Source organism: Ptychodera flava, chromosome 6, assembly GCF_041260155.1.
Source record: "Ptychodera flava strain L36383 chromosome 6, AS_Pfla_20210202, whole genome shotgun sequence".
Classification (NCBI taxonomy): domain Eukaryota; kingdom Metazoa; phylum Hemichordata; class Enteropneusta; family Ptychoderidae; genus Ptychodera; species Ptychodera flava.
This window is the reverse complement of record NC_091933.1, coordinates 12,880,536-12,899,997: the sequence shown is the minus strand read 5'-3', so window position 1 is coordinate 12,899,997 and position 19,462 is coordinate 12,880,536. Positions and strand designations below refer to the sequence as shown.

General features: G+C 36.7%; 1 protein-coding gene across 6 annotated transcripts in view; it reads right to left on the bottom strand.

Moving 5' to 3' along the window:
* Positions 1 to 3,295: 3,295 nt before the first annotated feature.
* Positions 3,296 to 19,462, bottom strand: part of LOC139134873 (inter-alpha-trypsin inhibitor heavy chain H3-like) — a 52,369-nt gene continuing 36,202 nt past the window's right edge. For 2 of the 6 annotated variants that reach the window (XM_070701947.1, XM_070701948.1), the window contains 17 exons: positions 17,131 to 17,678; positions 16,410 to 16,680; positions 16,101 to 16,139; positions 15,404 to 15,451; positions 14,885 to 14,932; positions 14,346 to 14,420; positions 13,827 to 13,874; positions 12,937 to 13,008; positions 12,090 to 12,122; positions 10,923 to 10,949; positions 10,067 to 10,099; positions 8,871 to 8,915; positions 7,743 to 7,772; positions 6,693 to 6,785; positions 5,601 to 5,720; positions 4,669 to 4,872; positions 3,296 to 3,880 (listed from right to left, as the gene is read on the bottom strand). In XM_070701947.1, coding sequence (XP_070558048.1) covers positions 3,750 to 3,880; positions 4,669 to 4,872; positions 5,601 to 5,720; positions 6,693 to 6,785; positions 7,743 to 7,772; positions 8,871 to 8,915; positions 10,067 to 10,099; positions 10,923 to 10,949; positions 12,090 to 12,122; positions 12,937 to 13,008; positions 13,827 to 13,874; positions 14,346 to 14,420; positions 14,885 to 14,932; positions 15,404 to 15,451; positions 16,101 to 16,139; positions 16,410 to 16,680; positions 17,131 to 17,678 — 1,865 coding nt within the window. In that variant the 3' untranslated portion in view covers positions 3,296 to 3,749. The remainder of the gene's footprint in view (positions 3,881 to 4,668; positions 4,873 to 5,600; positions 5,721 to 6,692; positions 6,786 to 7,742; positions 7,773 to 8,870; positions 8,916 to 10,066; positions 10,100 to 10,922; positions 10,950 to 12,089; positions 12,123 to 12,936; positions 13,009 to 13,826; positions 13,875 to 14,345; positions 14,421 to 14,884; positions 14,933 to 15,403; positions 15,452 to 16,100; positions 16,140 to 16,409; positions 16,681 to 17,130; positions 17,679 to 19,462) is intronic. The other 4 variants (XM_070701951.1, XM_070701949.1, XM_070701950.1 and 1 more) reach the window with 4 other exon arrangements.

The following is a 19,462-nucleotide window of genomic DNA, read 5'->3' as shown; positions in this document are numbered from 1 at the left end:
ACTTTTAATATGTTATTAAGCACATTTGACTCTATCGAAATCCGTTGAGAAACCTTTTGTAGCAATTTTTTTGGGGTAAGGTCTTTTTTTTTTCATAAATGCAGCCGACTATATATGGACAATAAAATTATAATTCTCATTCTAATGATGTGATTGTATAGAATTCCGCGAAATGAATCAATATCGATTCTCAAAGTTTCTATCAAATGACACCTTGTTTGGCAATAGTCTTCATTTGCCAGTCTTTCCAACAAACACATCAACACCATCAAACATTTTCATCGAAAGCAATCGAAGGCGTCTTTGAGAACCAGTAAACGTTTTACCGAGTGTAATACAATACTTATATTTTAAGCTTACTCTCGAGTTCCTGTGGATTCTGTATAAAGAGATGGTTTCAAAAATCAAATACATTGCTTTGAAATTATACAAGACATCGTGTTATGTTGGCAAGGTAAGGTGTCAGGTCCAATATATGACCACTTTTATCTTAAATGCTGCCTCAGTGCGATCTACTGCCTGGGATGCTCGATGTTTTTTTAGGTAAGGGGTGCTCATTCATAGACTAGAGAGGCACAAAGATGATTAAGAGGAATTCAAAGAGATTGCTCGCACGAATTGATTGATTACAAAATGAGACTTTAAAGGAGAAAATACAAATTCTTATCGCCACGAAATCTTTTGATATGATCATGTGTTTACATTTGCTCGAGGGGTTTACACTGTTGCCCATCAAACGAATAAAGTGTAGCGATTAATTTTGTTCGGCAACGTATCGCTGTCGTGGAAACTCAGCGTCATGGAAATGCAGCAAAAGTTTAATTTTAAGGGTTTCTAACAGCTTTCAAATTTGTGAATTTACCAAATGAACTAAGATAAAGCGAATTGGGGGACTAAATCAAGAAAGGATGTTGCTAAATTTCTGCTTCTGAGATAAAAGGTAAATACTCATATTTATTCAAACTTTTAAGGAATGCCGACCCAAAATATCGCCTTATTCTGCGTTGATTTTGTACAGCGCACCATCGCTCGTCACAGTCTAAAGAGAATCATAGCACTGATTTGATTGGGTAAATTTGCTTAAAGTCACGTTATTCGATCCAGGCATAGACATAAATAATTTGCCTGGTATTGTCCCGTTCAAAACTGCAACAGCTCATCGACGCCGCTATATTGACTCTACTTCAAGATTACCCACCGATAAAGAATTATTGCCCAGTACCATTTAAAAGATCTAGCCTTATCATCATGATGCCGTCATTATATCCCCTGTCTCAACCAACTGCCGTATGTGCTGTGTAGAGCACTGTTGCTTGCAGCGCTGCCTGAACAGTCGATCGAAGGTCTGGGATCGAAGTGTGAGACCGAAAGCCGAACATCGGTACAAGTGTAAAGAATAGGTTTGACACGACAAATCGGCAACAAGTCAAAAATCAACAAAACAAAACATCTGCAAACATTGGACGCTCGCAAATACCTTCAAAAAGTTCAAGACTGGCTACTGCATTTGACTGATACATGCCAAATTCAGGCGAAAATGCACTGTCGGGCAGTTTGCCGCATTTCACATTGCCAGTCCGCCATTGAGATGTGTACTTTCACTCCTATAATCCTTCTTACTTGAATGATCCCAAATGCAATGATGTTATTGTTATATTCTGCATTGGCATGGTTGAGAGGCAGAGACAGACAAGTAGACGAACAGACTGGCAGAGAGACAGACACAGAGAGACGGATAGAAACAGACAGAAAGAGAATGTTAGACAGACAGACAGGCAGACAGACAGAGACAGACTGACAGACAGTGTCAAAGAGGGGAGAGAAACAGAAACTTAAAGTCACAGTAGGGACATACAGACACACAGAGAAGATTACGAACATATCTAGAGTCGTAGTTTTTTATGACAAATCCTTCAAGGTCGTCCAAATCCTTGTACTCTTTCGTCCGAACACTATTAAGACAGGACGCGCCTCAGATATTCGGACTCTCAAGCTTTTACAATTCTTTTCTGATCTACCACTTGTAGAGGTTCATTTTAAAGGTCTTGGTGTAAGAAAACTTTTCACCGTCTATTGGGTTTTCGAAAATCGAAAATGTTATTTATTTCCATAGAGTAACACAGGTTTGGCGGCAATTTTGAATTTAAACTTTCGGTAAATCTTGTGTAATTTGTATCTCTAGTACCAATTTGCATGGTTCCCCCAAATTTATATTCTCGATATCGGAAAAAAATGTTGAAATATTCCTTGAAGACAGTTTGAGCAAAAGTTTAAGTCTTTCACTTTCGAGGCGCATACTACCTTAAAGAACAATCACTTTTACAAGAGTTGCTCAAACAACCGTGCAACTTTGTTCATGCTCGAGGCCGAAATTTGCCATTGTTCAACTCTACCCCACCATCAGGGGCCTTATGTTGACAACACGGAGGCAACCAACAAAGCCGTTCGTTCTAAAGCTAACTTTTTTCATGGCAGTCACTGGCGGACAACTTTTTTTCTGTATTGGGGGGTGCGGATGGACGTTCGGACAGTCCCTCCTCAAAAGTGAGCGGGCAAATTTCACTCTGTGTACTTTACAGAGGAAGCTCGAAAATACCGAATGGGTAGTATGAATATAATTGGTTTCTTTTCGAGACTGTGCTGATAAGCAGGGAACAGCATTTTGCAAAGATATGGTAGTCACTGGGGGAAATTGAAACTGTTTAGGGAGAGGGTTATGGGGAGTCTTTTAGTAGGGAGAGGGGAAGCAGGTAGCTTTCCTGATGGGGAATGTTTACTGAGAGGGAAACATTTTAAATGATCGCAGGATATAAGTTATCAACCGCTATTTTTTCCCTCCAGATAGTAACCCTTTGAGCGCTATAGTCAATTTTTGTCGCCTTTATAAAATATTTCTCAGTCAATATTTTGACAAAATTATGATAAAAAGCTTAAAGGGAAACGGTCGTCGGAACTGCGCCTGTACGAGTTTCTTGTTTGCAAACAATATTCTTTGCACGATATCTAGATGTACCTCATGATCATAGGTGCAACATTTAAAAAATACGATGTAGATTATGACAGACATGTTTTAACTTTCATCAATCACCATCGTACCTTGGATACAGTGTTTACATTGATCGTATGGGTCCCATACGACCTTGAGCGAAACTCCGACGACTGTAGCTCTTTAAGTAAATGAATTGTGATATCCATTTGGTCCAAAATTATCGCAACAATTACAGAAAACTTTACAGAGATCTGTAAAATGTTGCACACAAATTTTGGAGGGAAAAAGTTACAGCACCCTGAGGGATAATTTTGTTCAAAATATGCTTGAAAAGCATGTACACATTTATTAACACCTATGGCTACTAATTCTTAAGTTTGGTGGTTTGTCTGGTCGAAAGTGGGATTAAAATTACGGCACCGTGGCATTTTGTTGTCTGAAGATTCATGGAAGAAACATAAAGCTTTATTGAAAGAGGTTTACTAAAAATATAACAAAATGTTTTTGACTGTCGTTTTGTCATCAACTTTGACAGTTCGTGTCTTTTTGCCAATAAACCTAAACTACGATCAAACTATTTCATGCATACTGTTCCGTTGGTTCTGAGTAAAATCAGAATAAATTCGTGAACATTTTCTCTAATTTCTTAGGTCTATGCTCATTGCTCCTAAGGTGGAAATTATAGTCGATATCGTGTGCTAAATGCGGTGGTCGCACTTTCACGTCAACAGGTCCAAGTCACGTGGGCATGTCATCACTGTCACATCGGCTCGAAGAGTGACTCCTTGAAGTGACCGTCTTGACTTGATAACATAACAAGTTTCACACCATTGATTTCATGGACGTTGTAGGACTGCATACTTGTAAGGGGAACTTCCGATACCAGTCGGGCTGATGGATTCAAGAAAGATAATAACAAAGGTGATGACAATTTTCCAGTGATAATGACGTTGTGCTCAAAGTACACAGAATCCCGAAAGAAAAAATTGACTTTTCCCGCTATTTATACCGCTGACGAAACGTCACGCTTTCCACCTATGTAGAAATCACATATATCCTCCCTCGGCCTTTCAAAAGAAATTCTCCGCTAAGCTTGTCGTTGACTGAAAACAACTCCGATTGCACCGGGAAACTGTCAAACTGTCGTATGTTAACAAGTGCATGTTATTCCATGCTCCTCGAAGAAATTTAAACGCACTCCGCACTGATGTCAAACAAAAAGAGATATTCTGGACTACTAAAAATTATGTCAACATCAGCTTTTTCTGCCAAGCTTGGAAGATAAATTCCTTCTTCAAAGAAACACAAGTATTGCCTATTTTGCAGTATAAATCAAAGAATCAATAATTGCAATTTTGCTGGTTGTAAAAAGTGAACCTTATGAGATATATTTCATATATTTCATGATATTGAAATGATCTGTCTTTTATCTGGTCATCTGTATATCTTCATCTATCTATCTATCTATCTATCTATCTATCTATCTATCTATCTATCTATCTATCTATCTATCTATCCATCCATCCAGTCATCCAGCCATCCAACCGTCCATCCATGTGTCTGTCTGTCTGTCTGTCTGTCTGTCTGTCTGTCTGTCTGTCTGCTTCAAGCTGCTATCTGGCTACGTTTATGACGCGCTGGTTAAATGCAAAATTGTTTGATAATGTAGTTTTCCTTACCAACAAGTCCGTGAATGGTTTGCCCAGATTGCGCCGACAAGGATATATGAATAGCATCACACTGTTCCGAACCGTGATGAAGTGTTGTCGCATTGATGGCAACAATGGACGTGAAATTACCAATGATAACTTTTGACTTCAAGCATGTTGCTGCCGCATAGTGAGCGCTTTTAAGTTGTGCAAAGCTTCCTGTAATGTTCACACCTATACAACGGTAAAAAAATTACCTACGTCAAACGTCCATGCCCATATTAGTAGACGTTGTGGCATGGTAGAACGCAAATCGGGGCACAGATATTCGGACGCTCAATTTTTATTACGTTATGATCTACCAATTGTGGAGGCTCGTTTTAAACTCTTGGATTAAGAAAACTTTTATTTCATTGCTAGTTCAGAAATTATGTTTTTCTACAGGATAGGACCCATTTTGAATCTCAAATATCGGAAAGTCTCTTGTAATTTATTTCTCTAGCTCCAAAATTTGAACAGCGACCTTATTTTATTTTTGATTTTGACAGAGAATGATTGAAAATTGCTTTGAGGCAAGTTTGAGCAAAAGTTTAGATCGTTCAGTTTGGAGGCGCAAACTACCTTTACGACGCAATCATGAAAATAGCATTGCTTAAAATTTATGACGAAGGAAAAAAGTAGGCAATTAAATACCATTCATCTTTTGATTGCTTCTAGATAACATTTTACACTTTTAATAAAAGCAGTAGTCTCCACTCCAAAACAAGCAGTTAAAACTGAAAGGTGGTGTAAAAGAAACGCGACTTTTCAACGACTTAAACACTCTCATACTAAATTCAGTCGTTTCATGTCTTCCCATACCAGCCACGATTAGTATACGGAGAGTAGATATGGCAAAAGTATTTGAGTATTGTAGCAAGAATACGGTATTTCACCTCAAGAGTACCAGCGATGAAACTTACCAGCCTGGATTTCAAATAAAGAGTACTTAACACCGAAGAAATCATTTGGTACTCGGAAACAAACGATTGGATCCAGGGACTGCAATTTTACACCAACTTCGCATTGTCCTCCAAAAGTGCCTATAGTAATAAAGATCAGAAATATTCCTTTAACCTAATGGAGCTAAAATAAAAATATAATAGTCAATGTATAATCGTGGCACCTGCCTTCAACTTTTTGGCACAAATACATGTACTGCTGATCAGCCTATATTCATTGGACAAAAAGAAATATAATCAAAGTATAGTTTTACAGAAGCAGCTTCAACCAAGTTGATTCAATGCTTAATGGAATGACTGTTGCCTCCTCATGAATGATAACTGCAACGAGACAAAATAATCCCTGTGTCCACGAATTTTGGGACATTAAGCAAACCGTACGATGTGTTGACATTACTGCGGGGTTGTTTATAGAGTAGATCCTACTGTATGACGGGTACAAATTTCTAAAACATTATTACAAGATGAACAATTGCAAACATAATCGATCAAAAAGTTGAGTATGCCGAGGTATTCCGAATTGAATATTATCTGTTTACATCACGTTGACCCAAAATACCTGTCAATACTTGAGGATGCATTTCAACATTGAATTTGATAACTATACACTACCTGGTATTAATACCATGGTAGACATATTGACCGCAGGAACTTAAATTAAAATTTACAACATTGTATTTTGAAGCATCAGGTTTTACTAACAGTTCGTGGCTTTAGGTATTTGTTTCTGCGAGACAATAAACTGATCTTTGATGTTTTGAACCCAAACTTCGGCAAATGTAGCTTGCTGCGTGTGACACTAAGTCAACTTCTTTATGATTAAGACAGCGAATACGATCAACATCCTCTCTGCAAAATACCTCGGAATCAAGTATTTCGTTATGTGCAGGGGAACCAAAGTCACACAAATGAAACCTTTTTGACTATGTGAATTGCGGATGGTCAGCCATCAAATCAAAATAGTATTAAACGCAAACAACCTCTTCGCTACCAGGCATCGGTAATTTTCCCGCAAAATTGGTAGCATCAGGGTGAATTGAATATAAGCCTTACCGAGGTAAACATCACTCAAAGCTTGGAGTGAATCTTTAATACTTGCTGACGATGAAGGAGTTGTTGTAGTTGGCACTTGAGTGAACGGCATTCCTATAGTTTAAAAAGCAGACATCATCTTTCCGTGATACCCAAATACCGCCAAAACATGAGAAATACTTCTTTAAAAATGTTATGTCTAAATTTTATGTCCGAATCGAAAGGGTCAGTCACTTCAGGCAAACTACGAAATCAAAAAATACTATTAATTTGTGAAGCTGGTGCAGCATTGACTTGTACATTTACATGTTTACACATAAAAGGTTCCATGTGCAGCACCTTATTGGCCATAAAAGAGACTGGCATTACAAACACGTTTACTCATACAAATTGATGGATTGATGCATGCATGCATGGATCAATGCATGGATGGTTGGATACATGCATTCGTGGATGCATACATGCATGCATGCATGTATGTATGTATGTATGTATGTTTGTATGTATGTATGTATGTATGTATGTATGTATGTATGTATGTATGTATGTATGTATGTATGTATGTATGTATGTATGTATGTATGTATGTATGTTGTGTGTGTGTGTGTGTGTGTGTGTGTGTGTGTGTGTGTGTGTGTGTGTGTGTGTGTATGTATGTATGTATGTATGTATGTATGGATGGATGGATGGATGGATGGATGGATGGATGGATGGATGGATGGATGGATGTCTATCCATCCATCAATCCAGCCATCCTTGTAAGACCTTTGAGGGCGCATCACCATATGGCTGAGGACAGAGCTATACGTAGCGAACTTGGGGCTGTGAAAGTCTAGTGCCATGCATGAAATTTTACTAACATATATTATCAGCTTGTACTTGAAGTAAGTAATTTGTGTTATTATTTATCATTTATTTATATAATTATGTATGTATCTATCTCACTATGAATCTGAAATGTAGATAGTACGCAGATATCTGTGCACATGTTACATTTCTCCATGTGCGCACATCAACCAGATTAGGTTTGCAAATTTTTCGTACCAGTATGAAATAACTGGAAATACTCACGTGTTGTAGCCTCGGTTGTTGTTGTGTGATCTGCATAGATAATCATGTGAAGATAGATATCTTTGATTGTTCAAAATAATTAGATGTATTATACAGTAGTAAAACTGAGTTGTGTTCTCTGAATGTTACAATTGTATGTTTTTAAAGAATGAACTTTTATATGAAAATTTAGAGGTTATTACCCAATATTGCCTGTTCCTGTGTCGTATCAGCATTAGTGTTATTTGTGCTGCGTCAGACACAAGACACATTCGAATGTCTGACGCAGCACAAATGACATTCATGCTGATACGACGCAAGGAACAAGCAATGTTGGAAGACAACCAATTTATCATGTACACCCACGCCCAGAATTTTTTAAATGATAGGAAAAACGTTAAATTTTGAGGCTTTACTTTCCTTTCGCCTTGAGCATAAATATGGAAATGTTTGTGTAAACAGGCTTCATTCATAAACTATGACGTTTTCGTAAAAGTCAAGACCATACGCGACCAATCATCCGTATCTCCATGGACGCCATAAAAAAAGATCGATAACAGAGCTCAAAACCAGTAGCATGGGAAGAAATTTAATTAGGCAATGTGTTAATACAATCGGTAAACCAAAAAATCGTTATATACAATAATAATATAGTATGTAATGAAACATCAAACATCTGCGCCTAGTCTGCTGTAAAGTCAAAAAAGAAAATGAGATAAACACGCATGTTGAGCGTGATGCTGGAAGAATTGAAACTTATAAATAGGAAAATAGATTTGAAAATTCATGTCTGGGAAGATAGCATATTGTTATATTAAAAATGAGAAATTACAGAGTTAATGGCCTCTCAAGTAATGCACTAAATATGGAAACGAAAACGGGATCATCATATGGAATAACAGTATAGTATATGTATGAAAACGTCAGTAACATATGCCAGGCTCCTCCTCGGGTCATAAAATCGCATTTTCTCTTCTTAGAAGGTTATTCTGCAGTGGCACTATGATGGCTTTTCATCATGTCTTCAGTATACTTACACAAAGAATTTCGCTACCATAGGTTCAATTCGGTTTATTTTGATCATGGTAAAGAACTGTGCGATCAAAAGGAACTGTCACATGTGCAATAATTGTCAAATATGTACTTTACCCATCCGAGATGGTCGTACATCCGTGACTCCATCATCTATAATTTCTACCGTAAAACAAGAAAACAGAAGATTAACAAACTCTCCTGACTAAGTTAAGTCGAGTTTAAATAGAAAGAACATCGTGCATCTTCTCATTTGCATGCACTGCTCTTTTTGCCAGTAATCTGACTTGAAAGTTTAACAAAATTTATATATATTTAGGACTATGGCAAAATTGTTTATTGCATTACTAGAATCATTACTGGTCAATACTCCTACTTTAGCCTATGAGTTAATTTGAATAGCGTGAAGAAAGCTTAAAGTTTATTACTTTTGCAATATTACAAAGTACGCACAATCTCTGTGCACTTAAATTATGCATACATTATTTTCGATTGCAGTTAAAGCGATTGAAGTCACCCAATGACGTTCGAAAAGGTTAGCGAGTTTATAATTTTGGAGGTTCAATAGAATAACATTTCCAATGTATTTATCCTTAAAATAAATTGAAAATGCTCATCCCTGAAACCTGGACAATCAGAGACAGTAGCTGCTGTTTATGGTATAATTCAAATGACAATGCTTTATTAAATTTCGTTAGGGACCGCAGATAATTAAAACACGTGTACGGTAAATGCAATATATGTGTTTAGGGGTTGGTTGTATTTTGATTACCGTGAGCACTTGAAAATCGCACTACATGTTTTTATATCACAACATCCTGCCACACGTTTTAATGTATCGCAAAATATCGAGCTACATTGTTCGGCGTGTACAGTCCAGTGCGCCACCTGCGCTGCATCAGCATTCCTTTGACATATACGTGGTTCAGCGTACGAGTAAACTAACTTTACAATCATTTTGGATGCACTGTTTCAATTCATTTCATTCTGTTGGCTGCGTCATTGTCGAGTCGGCGCTGAGCAAAGATTGATTTTAGACGGAGTGTTTTGGGAGGGGTAGTAACGAAGTATGATTTCATAGTGACATAATTACCGATTATAGATATGTTGATACAGAATGAGGCTTGGTTGGATTTTTGCACTTCGAAACGTGCGCATGTTTTAATATCCACGGCCCCTTAGTTCGTATACCCAGTGATAAAAAGTGAATCTTAACGTAAGTCGACTCTGTTTGCCAGTTTCAGGGTGGAGTTTCAAACTAACACCGTCCATTTTGAATTGGTTAATATGTATCTGATAACAATAATTCTTACTAGGCCCGTGGGGTGCCAGTGGCTCCAAAAGATCTGCGATTGAGAAATGACCAAATAAAAGATTATCATTCCAGATAGTTTTGACGGACAATTGATTAAAGTTAGTCCGACCACGAATTCTTCATTTCGGATTCATAACAACTTTTTGGAGACTGATAAACAAGCATATTGGTCGTGGGGATGGAATAATGGATACTTATGAATAGGAATATAAATTTGAAAATTCATATCAGAGAAAGTTACATATTATTGTGTTAATAACGTGTCGGTACGCTTTGGAAATGGAGAACCGTCCCTCAAAACAGGTATTCCGTAATAATTACCTATAACAAACAAACCAAAAATAATCATAATATAAGGAATAATAATATGATACGTATTGAACACCAAACATCTGGGCCTAGTCTGCTGTGAAGTAAAAAAGACCATGAGCTAAACACACATGTTGGGCGTGATGCTGGAAGAATTGAGACTTATAAGTAGATCATCATGTCTGGGAAAATAGCGTATTGTTATATTAAAAATGTGAAATTACAGATTGAATTACCTCTCAAGTAATGAACAAAACATGGAAAGAAAAAAAGGGATCATCATTTGGAATAACAGTATAGAATATATATGGATACGTCAGTAACATATGCCAGGCTCCTCCTCGGGTCATAAAATCGCATTTTCTCTTCTCAGAAGGTTATTCTGCAGTGGCACTATGATGGCTTTTCATCATGTCTTCAATATACTTACTCAAAGAAATTCGCTACCGTAGGTTCAATTCGGTTTATTTTGATCATAGTAAAGAACTGTGCGATCAAAAGGAACTGTCACATGTGCAAACATAATTGTCAAATATGTACTTTACCCATCCCTAGTAGTCGTAAATCCAGGACTGTAAAACAAGAAAACAGAAGATTAACAAACTCTTCTGACTAAGCTAAGTCGAGTTTAAATGGAAAGAACATCATGCATCTTCTCATTTGCATGCACTGCTCTTTCCATTTCTCTGACTTGAAAGTTTAGCAAAATTGACATATATTTATGATTATGGCAAAATTGTTTATTTCATTTCTAGAATCATTACTAGTCAATACTACTTACTCTAACCTATGAGATAATTTAAATAGCGTGAAGAAAGCTTAAAGTTTAATACTTTTGCAACATTACAAAGTGCACAATCTCTGTGCACTTAAATTGTGCATACATTATTTTCGATTGCAGTTAAAGCGATTGAAGTCGCCCCAATGACGTTCGAAAAGGTTAGCGAGTTTATAATTTTGGAGGTTCAATAGAATAACATTTTTAATGTATTTATCCTTAAAATAAATTGAAAATGCTCATCCCTGAAACCTGGATATTCAGAGACAGTAGCTGCTGTTTTCGGTTTAATTCAAATGACAATGCTTTATTAAATTTCGTTAGGGACCGTAGATAATTAAAACACGTGTACGGTAAATGCAATATATGTGTTTAGGGGGTTGGCTGTATTTTGATTACCGAGAGCAAAATCGCACTACATGTTTTTATATCACAACATCCTGCCACACGTTTTAATGTATCGCAAAATATCGAGCTATATTGTTCGGCGTGTACAGTCCATTGCGCCACCTGCGCTGCATCAGCATTCCTTTGACATATACGTGGTTCAGCGTACGAGTAAACTAACGTTACAATCATTTTGGATGCACTGTTTCAATTCATTTCATTCTGTTGGCTTCGTCATTGTCGAGTCGGCGCTGAGCAAAGATTGATTTTAGACGGAGTGTTTTGGGAGGGGTAGTAACAAAGCATGATTTCATAGTGACATAATTACCGATTATAGATATGTTGATACAGAATGAGGCTTGGTTGGATATTTGCACTTCGAAACGTGCGCATGTTTTAATATCCACGGCCCCTTAGTTCGTATACCCAGTGATAAAAAGTGAATCTTAACGTAAGTCGACTCTGTTTGCCAGTTTCAGGGTGGAGTTTCAACTAACACCGTCCATTTTGAATTGGTTAATATGTATCTGATAACAATGATTCTTACTAGGCACTTGGGGTGCCGGTGGCTCCATAAGATCTGCGATTGAGAAATGACCAAATAAAAGGTTATTATTCCAGATAGTTTTGACGGACAATTGATTAAAGTTAGTCCGACCACGAATTCTTCATTTCGGATTCATAACAACTTTTTGGAGACTGATAAACAAGCATATTGGTCGTGGGGATGGAATAATGGATACTTATGAATAGGAATATAAATTTGAAAATTCATATCAGAGAAAGTTACATATTATTATGTTAATAACGTGTCGGTACGCTTTGGAAAAAGAGAACCGTCCCTCAAAACAGGTATTCCGTAATAATTACCTATAACAAACAAACCAAAAATAATCATTATAAGGAATAATAATGTAGTATGTATTGAATACCAAACATCTGGGCCTAGTCTGCTGTAAAGTAAAAAAGATAATGAGCTAAACACGCATGTTGGGCGTGATGCTGGAAGAATTGAGACTTATAAGTAGATCATCATGTCTGGGAAAATAGCATATTGTTATATTAAAAATGTGAAATTACATATTTAATTACCTCTCAAGTAATGAAGAAACATGGAAACAAAAAAGGGATCATCATTTGGAATAACAGTATAGAATATATATGGATACGTCAGTAACCTATGCCAGACTCTTCAGAAAGTCATAAAATCGCATTTTCTCTTCTTTAAAGGATAGTCTGCAGTGGCGCCATGATGGCTTTTCATCGTGTTTCCGTATATTTTCACAGAGAAATTCGCTTCCATTGGTTCAATTCAGTTTATTTGAATCATGGGAAAGAACTGTGAGAGCGAAAGAAACTGTCAAATGTGCGAACATAAATGTTATGCACTTTACCAAAGGATTGTGGTAAACCCCCAAGCAAATGACTTATGACAAGATCTCCGGTTACAGGACCGAAGCTTCCTCCTGTAAAACAAGAAAACAAAAGAATAACAATAATCTCGTTATTAAGTTGTGTCGAGTATTAATAGCAAGAACATGATGCATCGTCTCATTTGCATGCACTGCTCTTTTTACCAGGAATCTGACTTGAAAGTTTAGCAAAATTTACATCCATTTATGATAACGGCAAATTGTTTATTGCATATCTAGAATCATTACTAGTCAATACTACTTACTTTAGCCTATAAGATAATTTGAATAGCGCGATGAAAGCTTAAAGTTTATTACTTTTGCAATATTACAAAGTACGCAAAATCTATGTGCACTTAAGGTAATATGCACCTCGAAAGTGAAAGACTTAAACTTTTGCTCTAACTTTCCTCAAGGGATTTTCAATCATTCTCTTTCAAAATCAAGAATAAAAATAGGGGGTCACCGTGCAAATTTTGGTACTGGAGAAACAAATAACTCAAGATTTACCGATATTAGAAATTCAAAATGGCCGCCATGCCTGTGTTAACTCTATGTCGAAGAAAAAAATTTCGAATTTCAAAAAACTAAAGCCGGTGAAAAGTTTTCTTTAACCAAGAGCTTTAAAATGAACCCCCACATGTGGTATATCAGAAGAAAACTGTAAAAGTTTGAGAGTCCGAATGCCTGTCCCCGAGGTGCGTTCTACCTTAAATTGTGCATACATTATTTTCGCTTGCGATTAAAGCGATTAAAGTCGTCCTGATGAGGTTGAAAGGATTAATATATAATTTCTGTGCGATCAAAAGTAACTGTAAGATGAGCAAATATTCGGTTTCTGCCAAGCTGAAGTTGTCATAAATGAACTTTACCCCTCCTAGATGGTGGTGCAGGAATGTTTCCATGACCTACACTCCCTCCTGTAAAGCAAGAAAACAGAAGAATAACAAATTATCCCGATAAAGTTGTGACGAGTTTTAATGGCTTAGAACTTTATGCATCCAACCATTTGCATGCACTGCTCTTTCCATTAATCTGACTTGAAAGTTTAGCAAAATTGAAATTATTTATGATTATGAAAAAATTTTTATTGCATTTCTAGAATCATTACTAGTCGATACTACTTACTTTCGCCTATGAGTTAATTTGAATAGCGTGAAGAAAGCTTAAAGTTTATTACTTTTCTCATATCACTAATATCACAAAGTACAATCTCTTTGTATTTAATAGTGCATACATTATTTTTGCTTGACGTTAAAGCGAATGAAGTCATCCCAATGAAGATCGAGAGGACCTACGAGTTAAAAAAATTTCTTTGCGATGAAAAGAAACTGTCAAATGTGCAAACATTCGGTCTCTACTGAGTTGCAGCTGTCATAAATGTACTTTACCCATCCTGAATGGTGGTTCACGAAAGTGATTGGAACTTGGTTTAGTATTTCTGATTCCAGGATCTACACTTCCTCCTGTTAAACAAGAAAACAGAAGAATAACAAACTCTTCAGGTCAAGTTATGTCGAATATTAACGGCAAGACCATAATGCCTCTATTCATTTGCATGCATTGCTCTCTTTGCCAGTAACCTGACTTAAAAGTTTTACAAAATTTACTTATAGTCATGATTATGGGAAAATGTTTATTGCATTTCTAGAATCATTACTAGTCAATACTACTTACTTTACCCTATGAGCTAATTTGAATAGCGTGAAGAAAGCTTAAAGTGTATTACTTTTGCAATATTACAAAGAACGCACTCTCTCTGTGCACTTAAATTGTGCATACATTATTTTCGCTTGCGGTTAAAGCGATTAAAGTCGTCCCGATGAGGTTTGAAAGGATTAATATATAATTTCTGTGCGATCAAAAGTAACTGTAAGATTAGCAAACATTCGGTATCTGCCAAGCTGAAGTTGTCATAAATGAACTTTACCCCTCCTAGATGGTGGTGCACGAATGTTTCCATGACCTACACTCCCTCCTGTAAAGCAAGAAAACAGAAGAATAACAAAATTCTCCTGATAAAGTTGTGACGAGTTTTAATGGCTAGAACATTATGTATCTAACCATTTGCATGCACTGCTCTTTCCATTAATCTGACTTGAAAGTTTAGCAAAATTGACATATATTTATGATTATGGCAAAATTGTTTATTTCATTTCTAGAATCATTACTAGTCAATACTACTTACATTAACCTATGAGATAATTTGAATAGCACGAAGAAAGCTTAAAGTTTATTACTTTTGCAATTTTACAAAGAACGCACAACCTCTTTGCACTTAAATTGTGCATACATTATTTTCGCTTGCGGCCAAAGCGATTAAAATCGTCCCAATGAGGTTTGAAAGGATTTACGAGTTGATAAATGATTTCTGTGCAATCAAAAGTAACTGTAAAATGAGCAAATATTCGGTTTCTGCCAAGCTGAAGCTGTCATAAATGAACTTTACCCCTCCTAGATGGTGGTGCACGAATGTTTCCATGACCTACACTCCCTCCTGTAAAGCAAGAAAACAGAAGAATAACAAAATTCTCCTGATATAGTTGTGACGAGTTTTTATGGCTTAGAACTTTATGCATCGAACCATTTCCATGCACTGCTCTTTCCAGTTATCTGACTTGAAAGTTTAGCAAAATTGACATATATTTATAATTATAAGAAAATTTTTATTGCATTTCAAGAATCATTACTAGTCAATACTACTTATTTGACCCTATGAGTTAATTTGAATAGCGCAAAGAAAGCTTAAAGTTTATTACTCTTCTAATATCACAAAGTACAATCCCTGTCCATCTAAAATGTGCTTACATCATTTTCGCTTGTATTTAAAGCGACTGAAGTCATCCCAATTAAGTTTGAAAGGGTTAGTAAGTCGATAACTTTGGAGGTAATGGATTAAAATTTTTCTGCATTTATCCTTTAAATAAAGTAAAAACGCTCATTCCTGAACCTTTCAGGACAATCAGAGACAGACGCGACTGTTTTTTGGTATAAATGAGAATTTTTATTTCAAAAATGTCTTTAGAGAGTAATAAAAAGTGAATCTGTCAGCACTCGACTCTGTTTGTCAGTTTCAGGGAGGGATTTCAAGCTACATACCTGCCATTTTGAGTAGGTAGTATGTATCTGATAAGAATGAGACTTACCATCATACAATATTTGGGGACCCTGCAAGGCCCAAACACCTGTGATTAAGAAATGACGAAAACAAGGTTATTATTCAAAACATTTTCGATGAACAACAAATTCAAGTTTGTACGACCACGATTTCTTCATTTTAGATTCATATCAAGTACTTTAAGACTGTTTGCTTCATAGCAAGACGAGAAAGAGTGACGGTAACTTATTCTACAGACGATGATTTCTCCTGAAATGAAAACTTGTTGATGCATTGCACACCATTATCAAACAACGATTTCGACTTGAATTCTGTAAGAAAGAAAAGTTATAATTACGTGAATCGTCAACAGGTGCAATAGTGGTGCTAGGCCAGGTGCTGTGATAGTCGTCATCGGCCACAACAACCAAAGACGTTACATCAGTAACAAAGTTATACTCGATTGACAGGTCCACCACTTTCTGTTTTAGTTCATTTCGTAAACTTTTATCTTTCGTCAGTTTCATTTCATCCAGCAGTTGTTTTATTGTGAGGTAAACCCAGAATCGCTGTGTTACGTCGTGAACCATTTCATCGTCAGGTTCGATGCCAATGCCCTCAATCGATTCCTTAAAAACAAGGGACATAAGCGAAAAATAACGCAGAAAAAATTGTCAGAAAACATAATACTTCGAAAAAGTCACTAAGTGAGCTGCTGATATTTGGCAAAATATTTATCTTCGTTCGCGCTACCTATAACAATATATGTGTAGAATAAATTGAAGAAAACCAGAGTTGCGATTTAAGAGTGTATTAATACATGTTATTTTGGAGCAGTGAAACTGAACGATACGAATCGAATACAGTACAGTCCCGAGGCTATGATTGCTTCTATTCTAATGCTCCAAAGGATCTACATTCTTTGACGTCAGTGCCGGGAAAAACCATCCTGCAATCGTGTTACCGTTATATAGCTTAATAGACCGGGTTATTGCAAACTCCTGAAACCGACAAGCATTTACCATAAATTACGTAAAGGACGCTTTTATCATGTCAAATTTAGGAGAAATACTCTTTACCTGCTGCAAGCTGACTTGTGTCTCAAGCTGTATGGAATCATTGAATGACAAGGCTATCACCTTTGTTTGTAGTTTCACATCAGAGAGACTGCTTAACTTTCCAGCTACCACGATTTCCGAACCGTCGTAGAAGACGGGAAATGTTGTTGTAGTAAGAGAGCCTTGATCAACGATATTGCTCGGGTAGCTGATATCCAAGTTGAACAAAACTGGATTGGCAACTTCGTCATAGAATCCTTTCAGTTGAAGGCTTGCGTCAGCATCTTCGAATATTTTGCGGGCCACACCATTATTCTGCAGACTAAGTATCTCCAGAGCATCGTAATCAACGTCATCACCAAAACCCAAGCAGAAGATGGAGTACCGACCTCGTACTGCGGATTTTACATTTTTTTGGATCCTTTTGAAGCGTTGGACGCCAATGGTAGGTATTCCGTCTGTTAGCATTATAATCATGGAAGCTGCCTTTTCCAAATGGCTTACTTCGTTGGCATGGTGAGTGTCAAGAATGTCAACAGCAGCAAGTAGAGCACTGTTTATGTTGGTCACTACAAAATAAAAGGAATGTTCGAATATCAGACAGTATATAATAATAGCCTACTTCATCACATCTTACCCATTTGATGTATCTGTTGACATAAATAGTAATTTTTCTGAGAAAAGTGTTCTATAACTGGGCCGTTTATTACCTGTTAACTGTATTTTGTAAGCAATCTAGGGAAAATTGCCCATAATGTTTTTGACATATTTTATGTATTTCTTCCAATCGGTAACTGTAGGGAAATTGTCCCAAAGCTTATCTGATAAAACGTGATATCGATTGCCAATCGGAATGTTATAATTACAGTGACCATCGTCATAAGTTTCTTTGTGGGGGTTCAGCGCCGCCAATTTGCTCAACTTCAAGGAAAAGGAAAAGGGATCAATGTTGTAAGAATGGATTCCTTTTTGGATTTCTAAAGACAAAATAAGCAAAAAATTAAAAAAACATCATAATGAATCTCATTATCACCCCTTACCATCAAAAGCCTATTATCCATACCGACTTGATCGGTGTATGCCCCTTGACTTGGAAGTTACAATGATCCCCTTAGATAAGAACCCCTAAGATACTATTCGTCTTTTGGTTTCTCATCTCGTTGACTCATCTTAGCCTGCTTAGAGATAAATCATGTAAATCCATACCGTGATGAATTAAAAGATGGATTTCTCGGTTGTTTTGTTGGCGATTAATGCTTGCAAGCTCGCTGTATGATCAAAGGGAGTCTAAAATGAAAGTCAAGCAATACTCCTTTGATTGGATGTAAGATATGCGAAATTTAAAAAGAATAAAAACAATTCTTCATTAAACTCTTAATATTCCGATACAATCCGCTTAACGTCTTAAATAAAATAAAATTCTTTTCTTACATGCCATTAATCTTTTTATCATATTTTACATTATAAAAATATCGAAGTCGACTTCGAAAAGTACCCCATCGTCGTAAAATACTTTCCCAAAACAGTTAAATATCGTAGTACGAACCAATGTTCATTGGCAGATAATATTTAGAATTAATTGGTGATTAGACTTTGCAGACTCCTTGATGCTTCAAACTTCATTCAGAACACGACTGGAACTAATTTGGGGTACTTGGATTTTCATATTTTTCAAATTTCTAAAAAGTATTAGGTGCCATATAGTTGAATGTTGCAATATTACAAATTACCCATAAAAACAAGTGTGTAGCTTAAAAAGAAAAGCAGATGAGCTTACATTTACAGATTATACCAACATTACTTCACCATCCAATTATCCCAAATTAGTTCCAATCGTGTTTAAGTTACTTGCAGGCTGCTTCACTGAACAGGTCAGTGATATGCGCACGTCGCAGCATTATGCCTTCGTCTTCCTGCAGTTTGCTCTGTACCCGTCGGATTTTGATTCTAGGACAGTTACCAGCCCGACAATCACTCTCTGGAAAATCACCAACAGACATCCCCTGGCTATTTACCACCAGCCATTTACTGCCAAATATTAACCCCCAAATACAATTAATGAAAATGTTGCCTTGTCGAAATGATGTAAATTGGTACGTTCTAAAAGGGACTAAGATGTATATTGGGGCAAATTAGAATGAGGGCTAGGAGAGTTACGGGGAAATCTTGAAAAAATAAGGGACCCGATTGTTTGCCAAGACTGCGTACGCATCCCTTATACAACTGATTCCTTATCTCCTTATCTTGTTTTATGTCTCGCCAGTATCTATTCTCTTTAACTACACAATCCACTTTCTCACCTATGGCTGTAAGGAATTCGAACCCGGAACGTCTGAACTAAAGACCCCCACAC